This window comes from Pavona decussata, unplaced genomic scaffold (genome assembly GCF_977016875.1).
Source record: "Pavona decussata unplaced genomic scaffold, jaPavDecu1.1 SCAFFOLD_317, whole genome shotgun sequence".
In the NCBI taxonomy this organism is placed as follows: Eukaryota; Metazoa; Cnidaria; class Anthozoa; order Scleractinia; family Agariciidae; genus Pavona; species Pavona decussata.
The window spans coordinates 305,892-320,686 of NW_028145708.1; the positions used below are offsets into that span (position 1 = coordinate 305,892).

Below are 14,795 nucleotides of genomic sequence, written 5' to 3' on the forward strand. Positions count from 1 at the left end.
ACCGCATACCTAGCAGGGTTAAATATTTAACAATTATTCCATGAGCGCGCGTTGGATATGAGATGGTAAATAGTCAACGAGACGCGTAGCGCCGAGTTGGCTATAACCAGTCTCATATCCAACAAGCGCGAATGGAATAATTGTTTATTAAATTCTCCCCGTTTGGGTATTGATGTTAAAGTTTAAAGAATTTTATTTTATGTAAAAATTTCTTTTAAATTAAAACGACCGGATGTTGAGGCAACTTCCGGCCAAAGCGCGCGAAACTTTATGATCACCTAACACGCGCAGCTCATTGAATGCAAAATCGAAAGCGAAGTAGATCGGACATAGCCGGACATCTCAAATTCAAGAAACGTTCAAGTGTACGAGTAACAACCTTTCTGAGACAAGCATTCATGTGGTTTTGAAGTTCCAGCTGATCGAGAAGCGTAATAGCTGTGCACATATAAGCAAATATTTGCTGTGTGGTGCCGAGCGAAGCAAGGGATCAAGGACGGCTTTTTTTATGCTGAACTGAATTCCTTGCAGACGTTTTAAAACACTTAAGGCAAGCCGAGTCCAAGTGTACGAGGTACAACCTCACTGAGACAAGCAGAGCTTATCGAGAAGCGTAAGAGCTGTGCACATTTGTGCAAATGTTTTGCCAAGGGGTGCCAAGCGACGGAAACGAACATTATGGCCGCCGCTCGTACGGATTCCATGGATGAACTTTTGTAACTGGAGTCCTCGTAAATGCGTAGAAACAGAAACGCAGGCATTAAGCTCTTCTTAAGAAGTTTCTTCGATCGATTTTAACCTCTTCCCGCCAGGATTTGCAAGCCATCCTGAAATTTTTGAAGGTAACCGGTTGTTATTGTCGTTGTTGTTGTTATGTGATCTAAATCGTAAAATCGTGCAATTTTTCTGATTTTAAAGGTAACTTCGGAGATACGTACCATTAAATAGTGTCACGCCGAACTTTGTGGCTTTTATTGTTGTCATTGTCTGGTATTTCTTTTCTTTTCTTTTTTTTTCTCCATTTTTCTGAAGAAACTTTCGCTTCCCGCCGAAAAAAAGGTTTTAGCTTAGCGACACCTGGGGCAATCGTTTTCATATAAAGTCAAACTACGGTATATGAGCTGATAACCGGGATTTAGTGAACCAATCAGAACGTTAGACACGCAATATCCGAGGCTGAGAATTTAATAACCAGGAATATTCAATTTCGCTTATTCGTCCTAGATTGTGGAACACCAAAGAAAAGTCACTTATTGCTTGGATACTTACCTCTAGCGCTTGACTGGAATCATTTAACAATTATTCCATGAGCGCGAGTTGGATATGAGAGGGCAAATAGCCAACGAGGCGCGAAGCGCCGAGTTGGCTATAACTAATCTCATATCCAACAAGCGCGAATGGAATAATTGTTTTATTAATTTTCCGCGTTTGGATATTGCTGTTGAAGTTTACTGAATTTTATTTTAACTAAAAATTTCTTTCAAATTAAAACGACCGGATGTTGAGGCAAGTTCCGACCAAAGCGCGCGAAACGTCTGATGACCACATGTCACGCGCAGCTCTTTGCAAACGAAGTTGAATGAAAACTGATCGAAAGCGAAGAAGATCGGACACAGTCGGACATCTCAAATTCAAGAAACGTTTAAATGTACGAGTTACAAACTTTCTAAGACAAGCATAGGCCTTATCATGGTTTTCGACGCCATTTTGACGAGTAGGCAAACAGGCCTGGAATAACAGTGTTTGTATGGAAATCCGATGTCAAATAATTTTTATAAAACATCGCTCGTGAAAAATTTATGAATTGGAAACTTTAGGCACTAGGAAAAGGATTTTAAGAAAAAAATTGTAGGGATGTAGCTGTGCCAGAAAGCGTACAGTCGTGTTTTGAACTTTCCATACATTTCCCTGTATTTTTTTCCCGCGAACTATTTTTAGTAGCAGTTCACGGCTGGTTCGCTTTACAGACAAATGTACAATAGTGAAAGATACAAAACTAGAACATGTAGAGTAGTTTTTTAAACTAGCCAAGTTCGATATAACTCGAAAGTATACCAGCTTAATAGGACATAACTTTTTTATGATAGCGCGCACGTACTTCACTTGGTGAACCTAAAGCGCTTTGCCGCCGAGTTGATCGCTTAATTTTACGAAAAGATCGCTGCTTTTTTCTTTCGTGACCGAAGCCATGTTGGTACATCATCTGAAAAACTGGCATGTGTCCGGTAGAAATGGATACCACTGGCTTTTGAGCACAGCCAGAGTGCGACAATTTCGAATGAGAAAATTTTAGGTCATTTGTTGTAAGTTATTTTATATTTGTTACTTCTCTGCCAAAGAAGTAAATGCAATAATTATTAGCGATAATGATAAGCAACAATAAATAAATTAATAAATAAATAAATAAATAAAAATAATTATTAGCGAAATCTATTTAGAAAACTATTTAAAATCCCGTTTGATGCAAGGTGTTGAAAAAGTCGTTAAAACTAGTTGCTTTCCCTGGGCTAACCCCTGGACCCCTTCCTTCAACCTCCCCATGATAACCAATCTTGGCCAAATGCGTTTTCTTTATTTGACCATAGATCACGACCTAAATTAAACAATAGAAACTAGTTTCAAATTGCATACTCTTCATCAACTCTTCTTTTGGTCATTGCAACTGTTCTTTTTTAGAGAAGATTCCAAACAAATCCAGCGTATTCAACCTTACATAACCGATTAATTTCACCTCGTCCTTCTGACTGATGAAACGCATCAAATAAAATTCCTGCCCTCGATTTTTCGTCATATGATCGTCATCGATAATTTATGGGATATATTTAAATAAAGTCTGAAGTTGTATCCTGATGAATACTTGGGAAACTCGTGATCTTTCGATGAAAACTAACAGGCCATTTTCGAGTTGCTTTCAACCTCATTGTGAAAGCGAGGCGAAGTGCAAAGTTTTTATTATGAAAATTAGTTTTCATTCATATGCAAAAAAAAAACTAATTTCCATATGAAATAGTTTTGAACTTAGCCTCACTTTCATGATGAGGTTCCCTGCAACTCGGAAATGGTCTATTAGAAGAAGGCAGCACTGCCGAAACGTCGGTGAACATCAACCGAACTTAATAGCGTTACAATATACCAAAACTTTTTGCATCAAATGGTCTATTAGAGCTTGTTCTTCTTCCATCCTTTTCCTCACGAGGACAGGTAGTCCTCGTTATCCTAAATTACTGAATAAGAAAACGTTAACGTGTAAAAGCAAGATATAACGTACTATGCGAAAAATATGGTTCACCGGCGACGATACGTTATATCTTGCTTTTACACATTGATTTACTTTGTTCCTTTGATATAGCATGTCATTACAGTGATCCTATGTGAAAATATGGCTGATTCACTTAGTATGAATATTCCTTGCTGTCTTTGTTTTCATGTTAAAAAATGTTCACTATGTTAGCATAATTTAACAAACCACTAGCACAATTCCAGTGACACAGTCCCTTTAAGCGAAAAATGTCCGGATTTCAACGGGAATCTCCTCAAAATTACCAGGAAATGGACGGCAATTGAGAAATGAATCTTGATAGTTTTATGGGCCTTGATGAGGTTTTTATGTTGAAACGAAGTGCTTTTAAAATAGCGATTTTATGGTGCGGGTATCGAAAAAAGTAATAAGAAATTGATTGTTACCTTGAAATATATCTGCTATTTCACCCACAGACAAAGCCCTTCCAGCAACATAGAGATCCATAACTGAACCAATAAATGACTGTGTTTTTAATTCCCCTATTAATCCGGTCTTGAAAAAATGCGGATTATTTCCGATAATACAGTTCGGCTGCCCATGGTCTGACGAAACAAAGAAGTATTCATTCCATCTCTCCTGCAATACTCTTTCAATGCCATTGACGAAGACTTTGATCTTGAACTGCTCACAAGTTACCACTATATGGTTCCAATCATTGACATTGAAGTTTGCTTTTGTCAGAGTGTTGTAAACAGACAGAAAGACGATGGATTCCTTCATTGCTATGTAAAATATTTTCCCACTATTTGTCCGGAATGCTATTATAGGCCCATCAACACCATTGGATTTTATCCAAAACGCAATCGTAAAATCACAATTCTTGATGTTTATGTTAGGCACAGTAGCGTAGGAGCTGTTATGACTAAAGTAGGCGGCCTTGCTGCCAGGACACCAGCCCTCAGTAAACTTCACAGTACCAAAATATCTATCAAAACAATAATAATAAATGATACCTGTTGTATTGAGAAGGATGTAGATCTCTTAAACAATGTAAGCTCAATTGCCTCAAAAAAAATTAACGTATTGTTACAGCAATTCAGGGTGTTAACAAAGGAAAGTATAGTAAACCCCTGTTATTATGGACACCGTTGGGACCAGAAAAAACGTCTGTATTACAGCGTGTCCTTATTAAGCGGTTAATTTTAAAGAAAATGTATGGAGCGGGAACAAGACTGAAAACTGTCCGTTATAGCTAGTGTTAGTATTCAGGTGGTCTCCGTAGAGCGGGCTTTCACTGTACAAACTGTACACTGCATCATTATTTTTAGGGAAAAACAACATTCGCGAACACTAACCTACAACCATTCGCAAGTCTTTTTCTACATAATGATTCAATTTCAAAAATTTGAACTTGATCCTCAAAATTTAAACAATGGTTGTTGAAGTGAATAAGAAAGAATAGAAAAACAACAAGAGAAATACTAAAGGTAACTTATCATACGGTCTCAACTCAATTTCTCAGCTGCTTAAGGAAGTGTTTTCTGTAACGCCAGTGTCCACAGATATATGGACACCCGAACCATTGAACATTTAATTAAAAAAAAACACACACACACAAATTATTTGATTCTTCAATTGCTTACTTTACGTCTGGATCGGAACCATCTAAGAGCCAATGGCTGATTATTCTCTTCCCTAAAAGGAAATCATAACTGGCACATCACGTCCCGTACGTCAAGTATCCGTTTTACGAAAATAAAAAAAATAGATAAATAATATCAATCTTAGTGATAGTGATTTATAATTACCCAAAAAAAAGGTACCCAATGAGTCTGTAACGGTTTTCTTTTTAAAGATGAAAGTGAATGACAAGAAAACTCAAATGGTGTTAAATTTGTCAATTTAAAAGAATGTAGTATAAAGGAGTAAGAACACGAAGGCAAACATAGTGTAATGAATTTGATCAAAGATGTACTACATGTCTTCGTTATGCTCCATTTCTGACTGTTTTGTGGGCTGGCCCACTTATCAGAATCGAGCTTCCTCAAATATGGATTCGCTTGAAAGATGTTTGTTGCATCATCTTCATTGACTGTGATGTAAATACAATAAAAGAACAGAATAACAATATTCTTAATGTGAAGTCTGCCACAAAGTGCCTAAAATTGAACAGATATGCCCGACGAAACCATATACGATGTAAATGTTATGAAAACCATATTTTATGACGCCAAATCATACCAAAAACATTGAAAATTGGCGTAAATTGACTTCGAATATTTCGTGGTGTTAATAGGAAGCCGCATTTCAACTGAAACACTCAGGCAACTTTCACAACCCTAGCCGAAAAGAAGTCATTTTCCTTGCTATACCACTGTAAAGTTTGTATTATAAAGATTCCATAAATGAAAAAAGAAACATATAGATTACTTTTTATAATAGGAAACCTTGAGTACCTTTACAGCCATATAGCTCCATCCTCATTGATATGTGGTTATGCCAAGCTGTTGGTCTGAATCGGATGTAACGAGCTCTGATTGGTTTGTTCAGGTCATGAATAACTATGGTATTCTGGTCTTTGTTTCCAGCAAACTCCTAAAAGAGGCAACAAACCATAAAGAATGATTCAAGTTTCTGAAATTATCAAATATTCAGGATTTGTTATCACAATAATAAAGTGTTGTAACCTTAGTTTTCAATTTTGTAGAGTTTTTATCGTTAATTTTAATGTTGGGAGGCCTGTGGCCCCATAAAGATTAGTGGCTGTTTGTCCGCACAGGACAAAGAATCGCCATGTTTGTAGTCAAACATTAACCCATAGTACGGATTTGTGGATATTTGGACCTTTCATGGAAGAAAGCTCCAACAATATGTAAGTTCTTGCCATATGAAATGTTCAGTTTAGATTTACTGGCATTTATCACTCATTGTTCCATAATATTTGCAATATTTTCTGCGAATCGCAACTCGGAAGCGAACAAGGATCAGGGGTGTAATATGCGGATCTGCCCTTGTGAATTAATTGTGATCTCGATGGTTGGATAAATAAAGCTGAGAAATTTTACGCCTACATAAAGTCTTACTCACTTCAACAACCTGGCCCTATATTTTCAAAGTGTGGATAATTTCATCCAGCGGATAAGATTTCAGTATTGGCTGGAGTACATTTTACCCTTTGGATAGCGATTTATTCAATAGTTAGCGTTATTCGCTCCTTAAAAAATCTGGGCTTACATAATTCTAGCGTTAATTGAAGTGTATTTCTTTTTAAAACTCGTTTTTACGACAAAAACGTGTATGATACCTTGTTTTCATTTTGTCCTGGTTCGCTGTCACGGTACTGGAAGTTAAAGCCATCGTAACTGTACTGCAGTTTGTATTTCGTCACCCACTGGCCCTTAGCGTTACTTCCTTGTGTTGCTACTCGTGTTACTATAGTTTGCTGATTTCCAAGATCAACCTGAAGCCATTGACTGGTATCATCTGTAAGAGCTGACCACGATCCGCCATTGCTCGAAGCCGCCTGAAATTGCAGCCTGCCTCTGCTGGTAGTATGGTTAGCATCCAATTGTGAAGAAGCACTGATTTGTTTATCAGCGATAGCATTATCTTCCATGCCAAGAGCTTTCCGACACTCTGGTAATTGAAGTAAATGCTAAGAATTATAAGCCTTTAAAGAAATGCATGATAAATTCATCCGCATTCAAAAGTAAGATGCTTAAGGTTACCCGGTACCTTCAGAGGTGTCTTCAGAGGTGTCTCGCGTCCAAGCGATGTAGCGCGTCCGGTTTAAACTGTAGATACCCGAACCCTTATATCATATTAAAGCTTATAGAGCTGGCTATCCAACTAAACCAAGAATTTTGAAATAAAATGAATTGCCGAAATTTTAGCGCTGTTTTCTCGAAAAAAATTTTTTCACTTGGAGGAGCCACTTCAAAGAGCTAAAACTCAAAAGGAATTTGTTCGTTTGCCTTTAAATTTGGACAGTAGCTAGTTTAACATATAAACAACAACGTGTCTGCGAATTTTTTCCTTCGAAATATTTTTTCTCCGAGAGCGATTTTTGTACGATTACTCCACATTTTTTTCATCCTATTCCGAAAATGCTCTATAACTTTTCACTGCAATTGAATATGGCAAAAGCTTTGTACTTAGACGTTGATTTTGACATTACTCAATAGTGTAGGGTATAGGAATGTAGGATTAAACGAGACTCCTGTGAGCCAACTCGAGCTCGTGAATGCAAAAGTGAATAATGGTAGCCGTAAAGCGGTACTCGCATCAAACTACGCTACAAGGATTCGTGGACACCATGCCGTATTGCTGGAATGCATTATGTATAAACAATTAAACAATTAAATTACACACGCACTCTGATTCCTTTCGATACGCGAGGCAACGCAAAGGGGGACGTGTGCATTCTTTTGGTGGTTTTGAGTAGTTACCAATCGACGAAAAAGCGTCCAGTTTTTCTTCCAAGAACCTCTGTATTTTTTTCCTTTCGTCGTGTTGTTGCCGAATGAAACTTGGTACATGTGACCGATTCTGTTTCCCTAGCATGTGACCTAAATCTTGCTGTTTTAAGCATGGTATTTTCAGCATGTTTTCAGCATTCCTTTCTACGTTTAGAAGCTTTCAACCTTGCTAAAGTTGCTATTTTGGCTGTAAATACAGAAATACATCAAGCGTTGTGATGATTGTCGCTATGCATAAGCAAATTTCCAGTGTTTACATTTGTTCTGTTGAATCGATCTTATCGCTCACACTGGACCCCGATTGAATTTTATCGCAGCTTCTGTCTGGGCGAATTTCATCCGCTATTTGTGAGGAAATGTGTTCAGGTTTACACAAGATTACGCCGAGTTGTCACGTTTCATCAATAAAAATAGAAAAAAACACAAAAAGCTTTCCTAAATAAAAAAATTATTCAGATGGGTCTTTTTACAGGCCTTAGAAGCAAAAGCGTATAATTTTCGCCGAGAGGCGACTTGCAAGCGATTTGAAGTCAATTTTGAAGCAAATTTATCGGAACACGTTTTTCAAAAATTTTGCAAGAACTGTTCGGAATGCTAAAAATTGGTCTATTAGCAGTTCAGTACAAATTCACAATCAAACCTGTAATTATTTGCGTGTTGTATTCCTAGAAACACTCAAAGATTACCAATAAAGTCTGCGGATTAAAAGTTGATTTAAGACCCGCCCGCTCATCGGGCTGGTCCACGTGTCTCCCAGAATCTGGAAGATTACAAATAAATGACTGGAGAGAGGGGCGGTTGAGTGTCAGTTTGACTATACTAAGTGTACCGGAGATGGGAAAACGTGCTCCAGTCAAGTCAACTTGCGATTCGCGTGTGTTTCAAAGGTCATGTCAAGTGGTCATTCAGAAACCCCTAAAAAGGCATATAAAGCGAGCGAATCTGTGAATGTGAGCTGCTATCGACTTTGTAAATCAGTTGGAGATACAAGTCATTGGCGAAATATTTACAGCAAAGGGAATCGACTACTTCTGGTGGTAGCCGAGGAGCTTTACGGCGACGCACTTCCACGAAGTGAATTTTTGAAAATCTTAACTTTTAGAGTCGTCAAGTCCATGATCTCTGAAAGTCAGGCATCGTTAAGGTCCAGCGGTGCATCGAGGAATCATCCTCCGCGCTGCATTTGACGGCCAGGAAAGAATCAAACGTGACCAGAAATGTATATCGGAGCCATTGTAACCGCAGACTAAATTTCACTTTAACGCCAACAACTGGAACAAAGGTTATTTCGTTATTGTTTTGCAACGATTACGGTATTTCGAAACGGTTTTCTTTGTGCATTGAAAGATCCGTGAAATATTTACCGTGTACATGTTGTTATGCCGTACATCCTTCTTCCGAAGGTATTCTGCTTATGTGCTATTTCCCCGTATTTCCTGTGTAATGTTTGTTGCTGCAACCCTGCTAACAGAGCGTTTCTTTCTTGCAAATCTTTTAGCATAAGCGCAGTCGTTCGCGTCTCTAGTATTTCGCATCTTTGGTTTGTTTACGTCCCGAGAGAAAAGGGGACGTAGACAAACCAACGACGCTAAATACCAGAGACGCGAACGACTGCGCTTATGCTAAAATATTTTCCAGAAAGAAACGCTCTGTTAGCAGCGTAATTGCTGCAGAATGACCTTTCAGAACAGTTAGACATAGGCCCGATTCCTTTCAAGTTTCCTCCCTTAGTTCTTCAGATCCGATCTTTCATCAGCGCATTCAAAGCTAGAATAAACCACGATTACAACTCCATGAATTGAAGGGAAAGGCGTTGTTCGTCCACGGTTAATTTTGTCGTTTATACACAGTGATTTTCCAAAGTACAGCGCTTCGAGACAACGGACTTTGTTAAGCTTTCAGATTAATGTTACAATGGCTCGCAAAATGAAGACTACTGAAAAACAGCCAGTTGAATGAGTTTCGCGTGGGCTTCGCACAGCAAAACGGAAGTCTTGTTTCGGAGTGGACAATAAATTTTGACAAAAAATAGCAAGTGAAGGACCCCTCCCTGGGTCTAATTTTTCTCTGGGAGACACGTGACCAGACCCTACCAGGGTCTCCCCTCTCTCGCTCCTTGGGACGTGAAGAGGAGAGACCCTGGGAACGAGATTGAGTTAATGCTTGATTTCCGCTGTTGAAACTGTCAAGCATTTCTTAGAAGTTGTTCTTTCGATTTACCTTTTCGAAAACGTGTGTTTCCAAAAACGCGAAATTGGAGAATTTTTAAGTTTATGACCAGCGTCCGAGTGAAATTCCCATACATTGCGATAACTCATTCACTGCGCATGCCTGGAAGTTAACAACCCACCAAGTGACAAAAACCCCACTTTGCGATAACTCGTTCATTGCGCATGCGCGCATTCACAGTTAAAAAGGTGGCAAGGGAGATCAGACTCTTAAGGTATCAGCCACCCTTCAGGACCGTCCGCGCGCGGACCGCTCTAGCGCTTGTGTTTCAAATAAAAACCGATACAAACCGTGGCCATTGAGTTTCTGCCAAGTTTCAGAGTTATCGCTTTCTTGATCGGGTCTTTCGACCCAAATTTTTGATCGACTTGCACTCGAGCTTCCTGGTGTGGAAACCGACTGCCCATTTAATTCGGACTGCTCGTTCAGCCATTCCTCCTGGTTGTAGTAAGAAGTTAGAACCCTTGTCACTTTCGGCAAATATCTGAGCGCGATCTTTACCAAAAGACTTTATCGGTTTCTTTCGTCTTGATGTGGACGTCGAAAACGGACATGACCTTTTTTTCTAATTCTTCGAAGGCATTATTTTACAACGAAATTTACTACGAAGAAACCAAACATGTGTAAGATCAAATGTATTGCGGGTCTACAATGATGATCGGATATCATGTGACTTGTTTCATGATATGTTGGCAATCCAGTTTGACAGGAGTTGTCAACGGGTAATAAATATAATTAACACGGAAAAAACTTTTGCGTCCAATAAATTTTCACAGAAACAACAATTTTTTATGGACTTTTTTTTTAATAGAACACTCTTCAAGAGCTTTATCCGATCATCACAAAAACTCAAATTTTGAAAAATACCAGTCTTAAACGGTGGCTGATACCTTAATGTTACTTTGAATAACAGCAACTCAGTACAAACCGTTACAGCTGACTGTGCTGATATTCTCGCTCCAGGATCCCCAAAATCCACACCTTATAGAGGCAGGACCACTGAGATGGTAACCACTGAAGCAGCTAAAGGTACAAGTTGATCCATAATCTTGATTTGATATGAGACACCGTGGAGGATAAACATGGACACCACTCTTCAGAGTAATATTTTTACAAGCAGACACTGGTGAAGCTTTGCGAAAGAAAAGAAGAAAAAAAAATAGTAATTTGATTAGTAACTTGATTGGTCATTACGATGTAGATACTAGGTAAAACAGAATCTGTGTTTTTCCTTCGAAAAAAGGCGATAGAAAAGGTTATAGGAATGCTAGACACGTGTTCTGGAGTTAACCTACGATTGAAGATTACATGTAGTGACGTGAAACTTATTTCAAAATTTTGATTTGGATTTCTGGATTTCCTCAGAAGGTTAGGGGAGCAACAAAATAAAGCAAAAAGTAATCAAAACCAATAAAGGAACACTTATTTAAGCTAAACAAACAGAGGTTACAGTAGGAGAAGTAATTTTACCTTATTTAAAATGGGATTTTATATTTAAAAAAAAAAACTGCCTGTGAAAAAATAATTTCCTTGGCTACACCAAAGTTAATGAACTCTAACCGACCACAATAAATTTTTTCTCAGATAAATTTCTGACAAAAAGTGCTGATGCCTTATGCGTTTTCTTAAAATTCAAAAAACGAAATCAGATTCAAAGCCGCCGCGCGTAGAACGTTCTCCCACCAGTCTAGATAAGGTTGAGGCAATTGAAGATCTGAAGGCAAATTTCATATTACCTGCGTCATTCTAATAATGTCCAACTGCGAAAAAATTGTATTTTCTAGAGCAAAATTCGCGGTCTCGCCACTGGCTTTCGAGCACAGCTAGAGTGCGACAAGTTTGAATGGAAAAAAAAATTAGGTTATTTATTTTTAGTTTTTTCATATTGTTACAAAAAGAAGTTGATGCAATAATTATTAGCGATAATGATAAGCGATGAGAAAAGTCAAAACAATTATTAGCGAGATCTATTGCTGGGTGAACATTGAACAATTATATTTTAAAGAAAGTCACCAGACTTATTATAAATCTACCTAGAGTCACGTATGATGCAAGGTGTTAAAACTATTAACCCACATACCTAGCAGGGTTAAATATTCAGAAATATTCAATTTGGCTTAATGACCTCTCACTTACGATTGATTTCACAAATGGGGCGGAAGGATGTTTTGCAGGGCAAGTCATGCCATTTTCGTCCAGCCTTGATTGCTACACAATCTTCCGTGCCTCCAAAGCCATTGTTAGGTTGGTCACTATCCCAGTTTGTGTAATTAGTGAGTGTTCCGTCAATCCAAAGCCACCTGGCGTCGTTCTTCGGATCCCTGTGCAAAGCAATCCACGCCCAGTCTACTTTAATTTTTGTGGCAACTGCTTCAACATTGGCTTGTGAATTCAAAATTGCAAGGGTTGTTCCTAATTCTTCGCAGAATGATTTACCAGCATTCCATTTTATTGTCTCGTTAAACATTTTAAAGCAAGATCCGTGCAAACCCGGAAGCCAGCTCGTTGGGCAAAGGGCTGCAAGGAAATGTAAAATAAAACAAGTAAATGCAATACACAATACAACACAATGCGTGCAATGTGACGCCAGTTCATGTCATGCAATGCAATGCAATGGTGGCTTGAGATGGTCAGGAGACTACAAGAGTGAAAGATACAAAGCTGGGATATCCAGAATTGTTTTTTTGTTAACTAACCAAGCTCCATTTAACGTTCTATCCGTTAACTAAACTGGATGGGAAACGACGAAATGAAAGAAATAATTCGAAAGTACCAGCGTGTACTTCCCATGGTGAACCTGAAGCGCTTTGCCGCCAAGTTGATTGCTTAAATTTACGAAAAAATCGCTGCTTTGTTGTTACATGATCTGAAAAATAGGCATGTGTACGGTAGAAATGGATGCAAAGTAAATTATTTTCTGGCCATTTATTCGCTTTCCATTGGACCATATGATACATTTAAGTTGTATTTTCCTTTATTTCTGATGGTTTTAGATCTGTCTGCGAGATAGGTTGCTGCAACGCCTCACGTTGACGAGTCTCTCGAAATAGAGACAGAACTTGAAGATTATCGAAATTAGGTAAGTTCACATAGCTGTAAAAATTCCATGAAGGAAGAGCCGCAAGGTTTCGTTCTTAAGTAACAATTCCTATGGTTCCTGTGTTACAGTTTCCTTGATTTGGTTAAAAATTACTGCCTTACTTGATTTCAAGTTGAGCTATTTTTTTATTGTTCGACCACTCAGTTCGGATAGTGGTGTCATTAAAGTCTTGCTGTTGGCTTGATTTAAGCTCAATGTTTACAACAGGCGGTTTGATAAATTAAAAAGATGTAATATAGCTGACTTTGGAGTTTGTTTGTTATAGCGAGTGCTTGTAGGCTCTTGTTAAATTGATCAATAAACGTTGTGCTCAATTTAAGCCTCGACATAAGCGCTCCTCCCCACTCTTGCCCGCGGTCCGTGCTTTTTTTCTTCCCTGAAGAAATAACATTCAATTCCGACCTCAACTAGAAGGCAACTCTATAATCTACAATCTACTGTATAGGAAAGTTAACCATGCGTGAATTCCTTTGAAGTTGATGGTTCATTTTACTGTCTTATCATTTTTCACTTCTTATTTAACTTCCCAAACTCAATTAGATTGCAAGATTATTCTCCATAAGAACCCAAAGCTTTTTGGGAACGTGGTGACAATCTGAACTGAATTGTTTTCTCTGTTGCTGTCTGTCATTGGTCTGTTGGAGGCATATTCCCTGCAGTAGCCTTTTGCAGGCATCCAGATAGAGTATCCTCTCTTGCTAGCCCTTTTTATATAATTAGTGTTGTCACGCAACGTTTCTCTCCACAAACAGCTGCTCACATTCGAACCACATTTCTTTCCCATTTTTTTTTTTTTTTTGCAGTCAATTGAAGCGGCCAATCATGTATCAGTGAAGGGAGAATGACGTGAGTTTTCGCACGAAAAAATGACAACGGAACTTCCCCCAGATCGTAAGACTGGCTTTTATCAGTTTTTCTATTGCGGATAAAGCCTAAACACCGAAAAAAAGCAGTAGACGAAAGCTCAAAGTGTTTCTTGTGTTCTTCGCCCACAGCTGCTAATGGAAGGGTATTTATTTTCGGGAATAGTGCGCACAATTCTGCTGAAATTATCAAATGTTCGTTAGAGTTCGACATCGGCTGCTATACCAGCAGCAAGTTGTGTATCTGCAAGGCGGTGTGTTATAAGCGGCAGCCAAAGTTTCAGTGCGCAACTGAAAAGGTAGAAGAACTTAGGAGAAATTCGCGAATCATTTCAAAGTAGGCCAAGAGCCAAACTATTACTTCGCGCTGCGGATGAAAGTCAAGTACAAGGTAGATACGGTCGAAGTTATGGAGGGGAAGGGGAGGATTTCCCCTCCGCCAACACCACGCCCCAGAAGACAGGTTGCCCCTGTGCTAGGATGATCTTACCACTGAGAGATCGTAGAATTGTCAGCGAACTCTCCCGCATTCTTGTTTTTATGTTTATACCGGACTGTTTAATTTGATCCACATTTGGAATTTTTTAATCTGTTTCATTGCACTTACCAAGTTGACCAAAAGTGAAGACTATTCTGAATCCATTCTTTGAAACATAACCATCCGTGTGGAACGTTAACACCGCTTTTTTTCCAAATAAAAAGACGTCTTTCCCAGACTGCACACCACAGTATTTACGACCTTCAGTGCTGTTTTCATCTGCTATCTTCAAATAATCATAACTGCAAGAAATTTGAAAATGCCTTTTATGAAACGCTCACCAACACTTCAACGTCATTCATAATGCCCCTGTTCTTTTGGTTCTGTACAAATCATCGACTAACTG

At 38.6% G+C, this 14,795-nt stretch overlaps 1 protein-coding gene across 1 annotated transcript in view; it reads right to left on the minus strand.

Annotated features, from left to right (window-relative positions):
* Nucleotides 1-14,795, minus strand: part of LOC146454046 (tolloid-like protein 2) — an 82,694-nt gene that overhangs the window by 64,896 nt on the left and 3,003 nt on the right. The window contains exon 3 of the mRNA XM_085095908.1: nt 14,519-14,691. Coding sequence (XP_084952034.1) covers nt 14,519-14,691 — 173 coding nt within the window. The remainder of the gene's footprint in view (nt 1-14,518; nt 14,692-14,795) is intronic.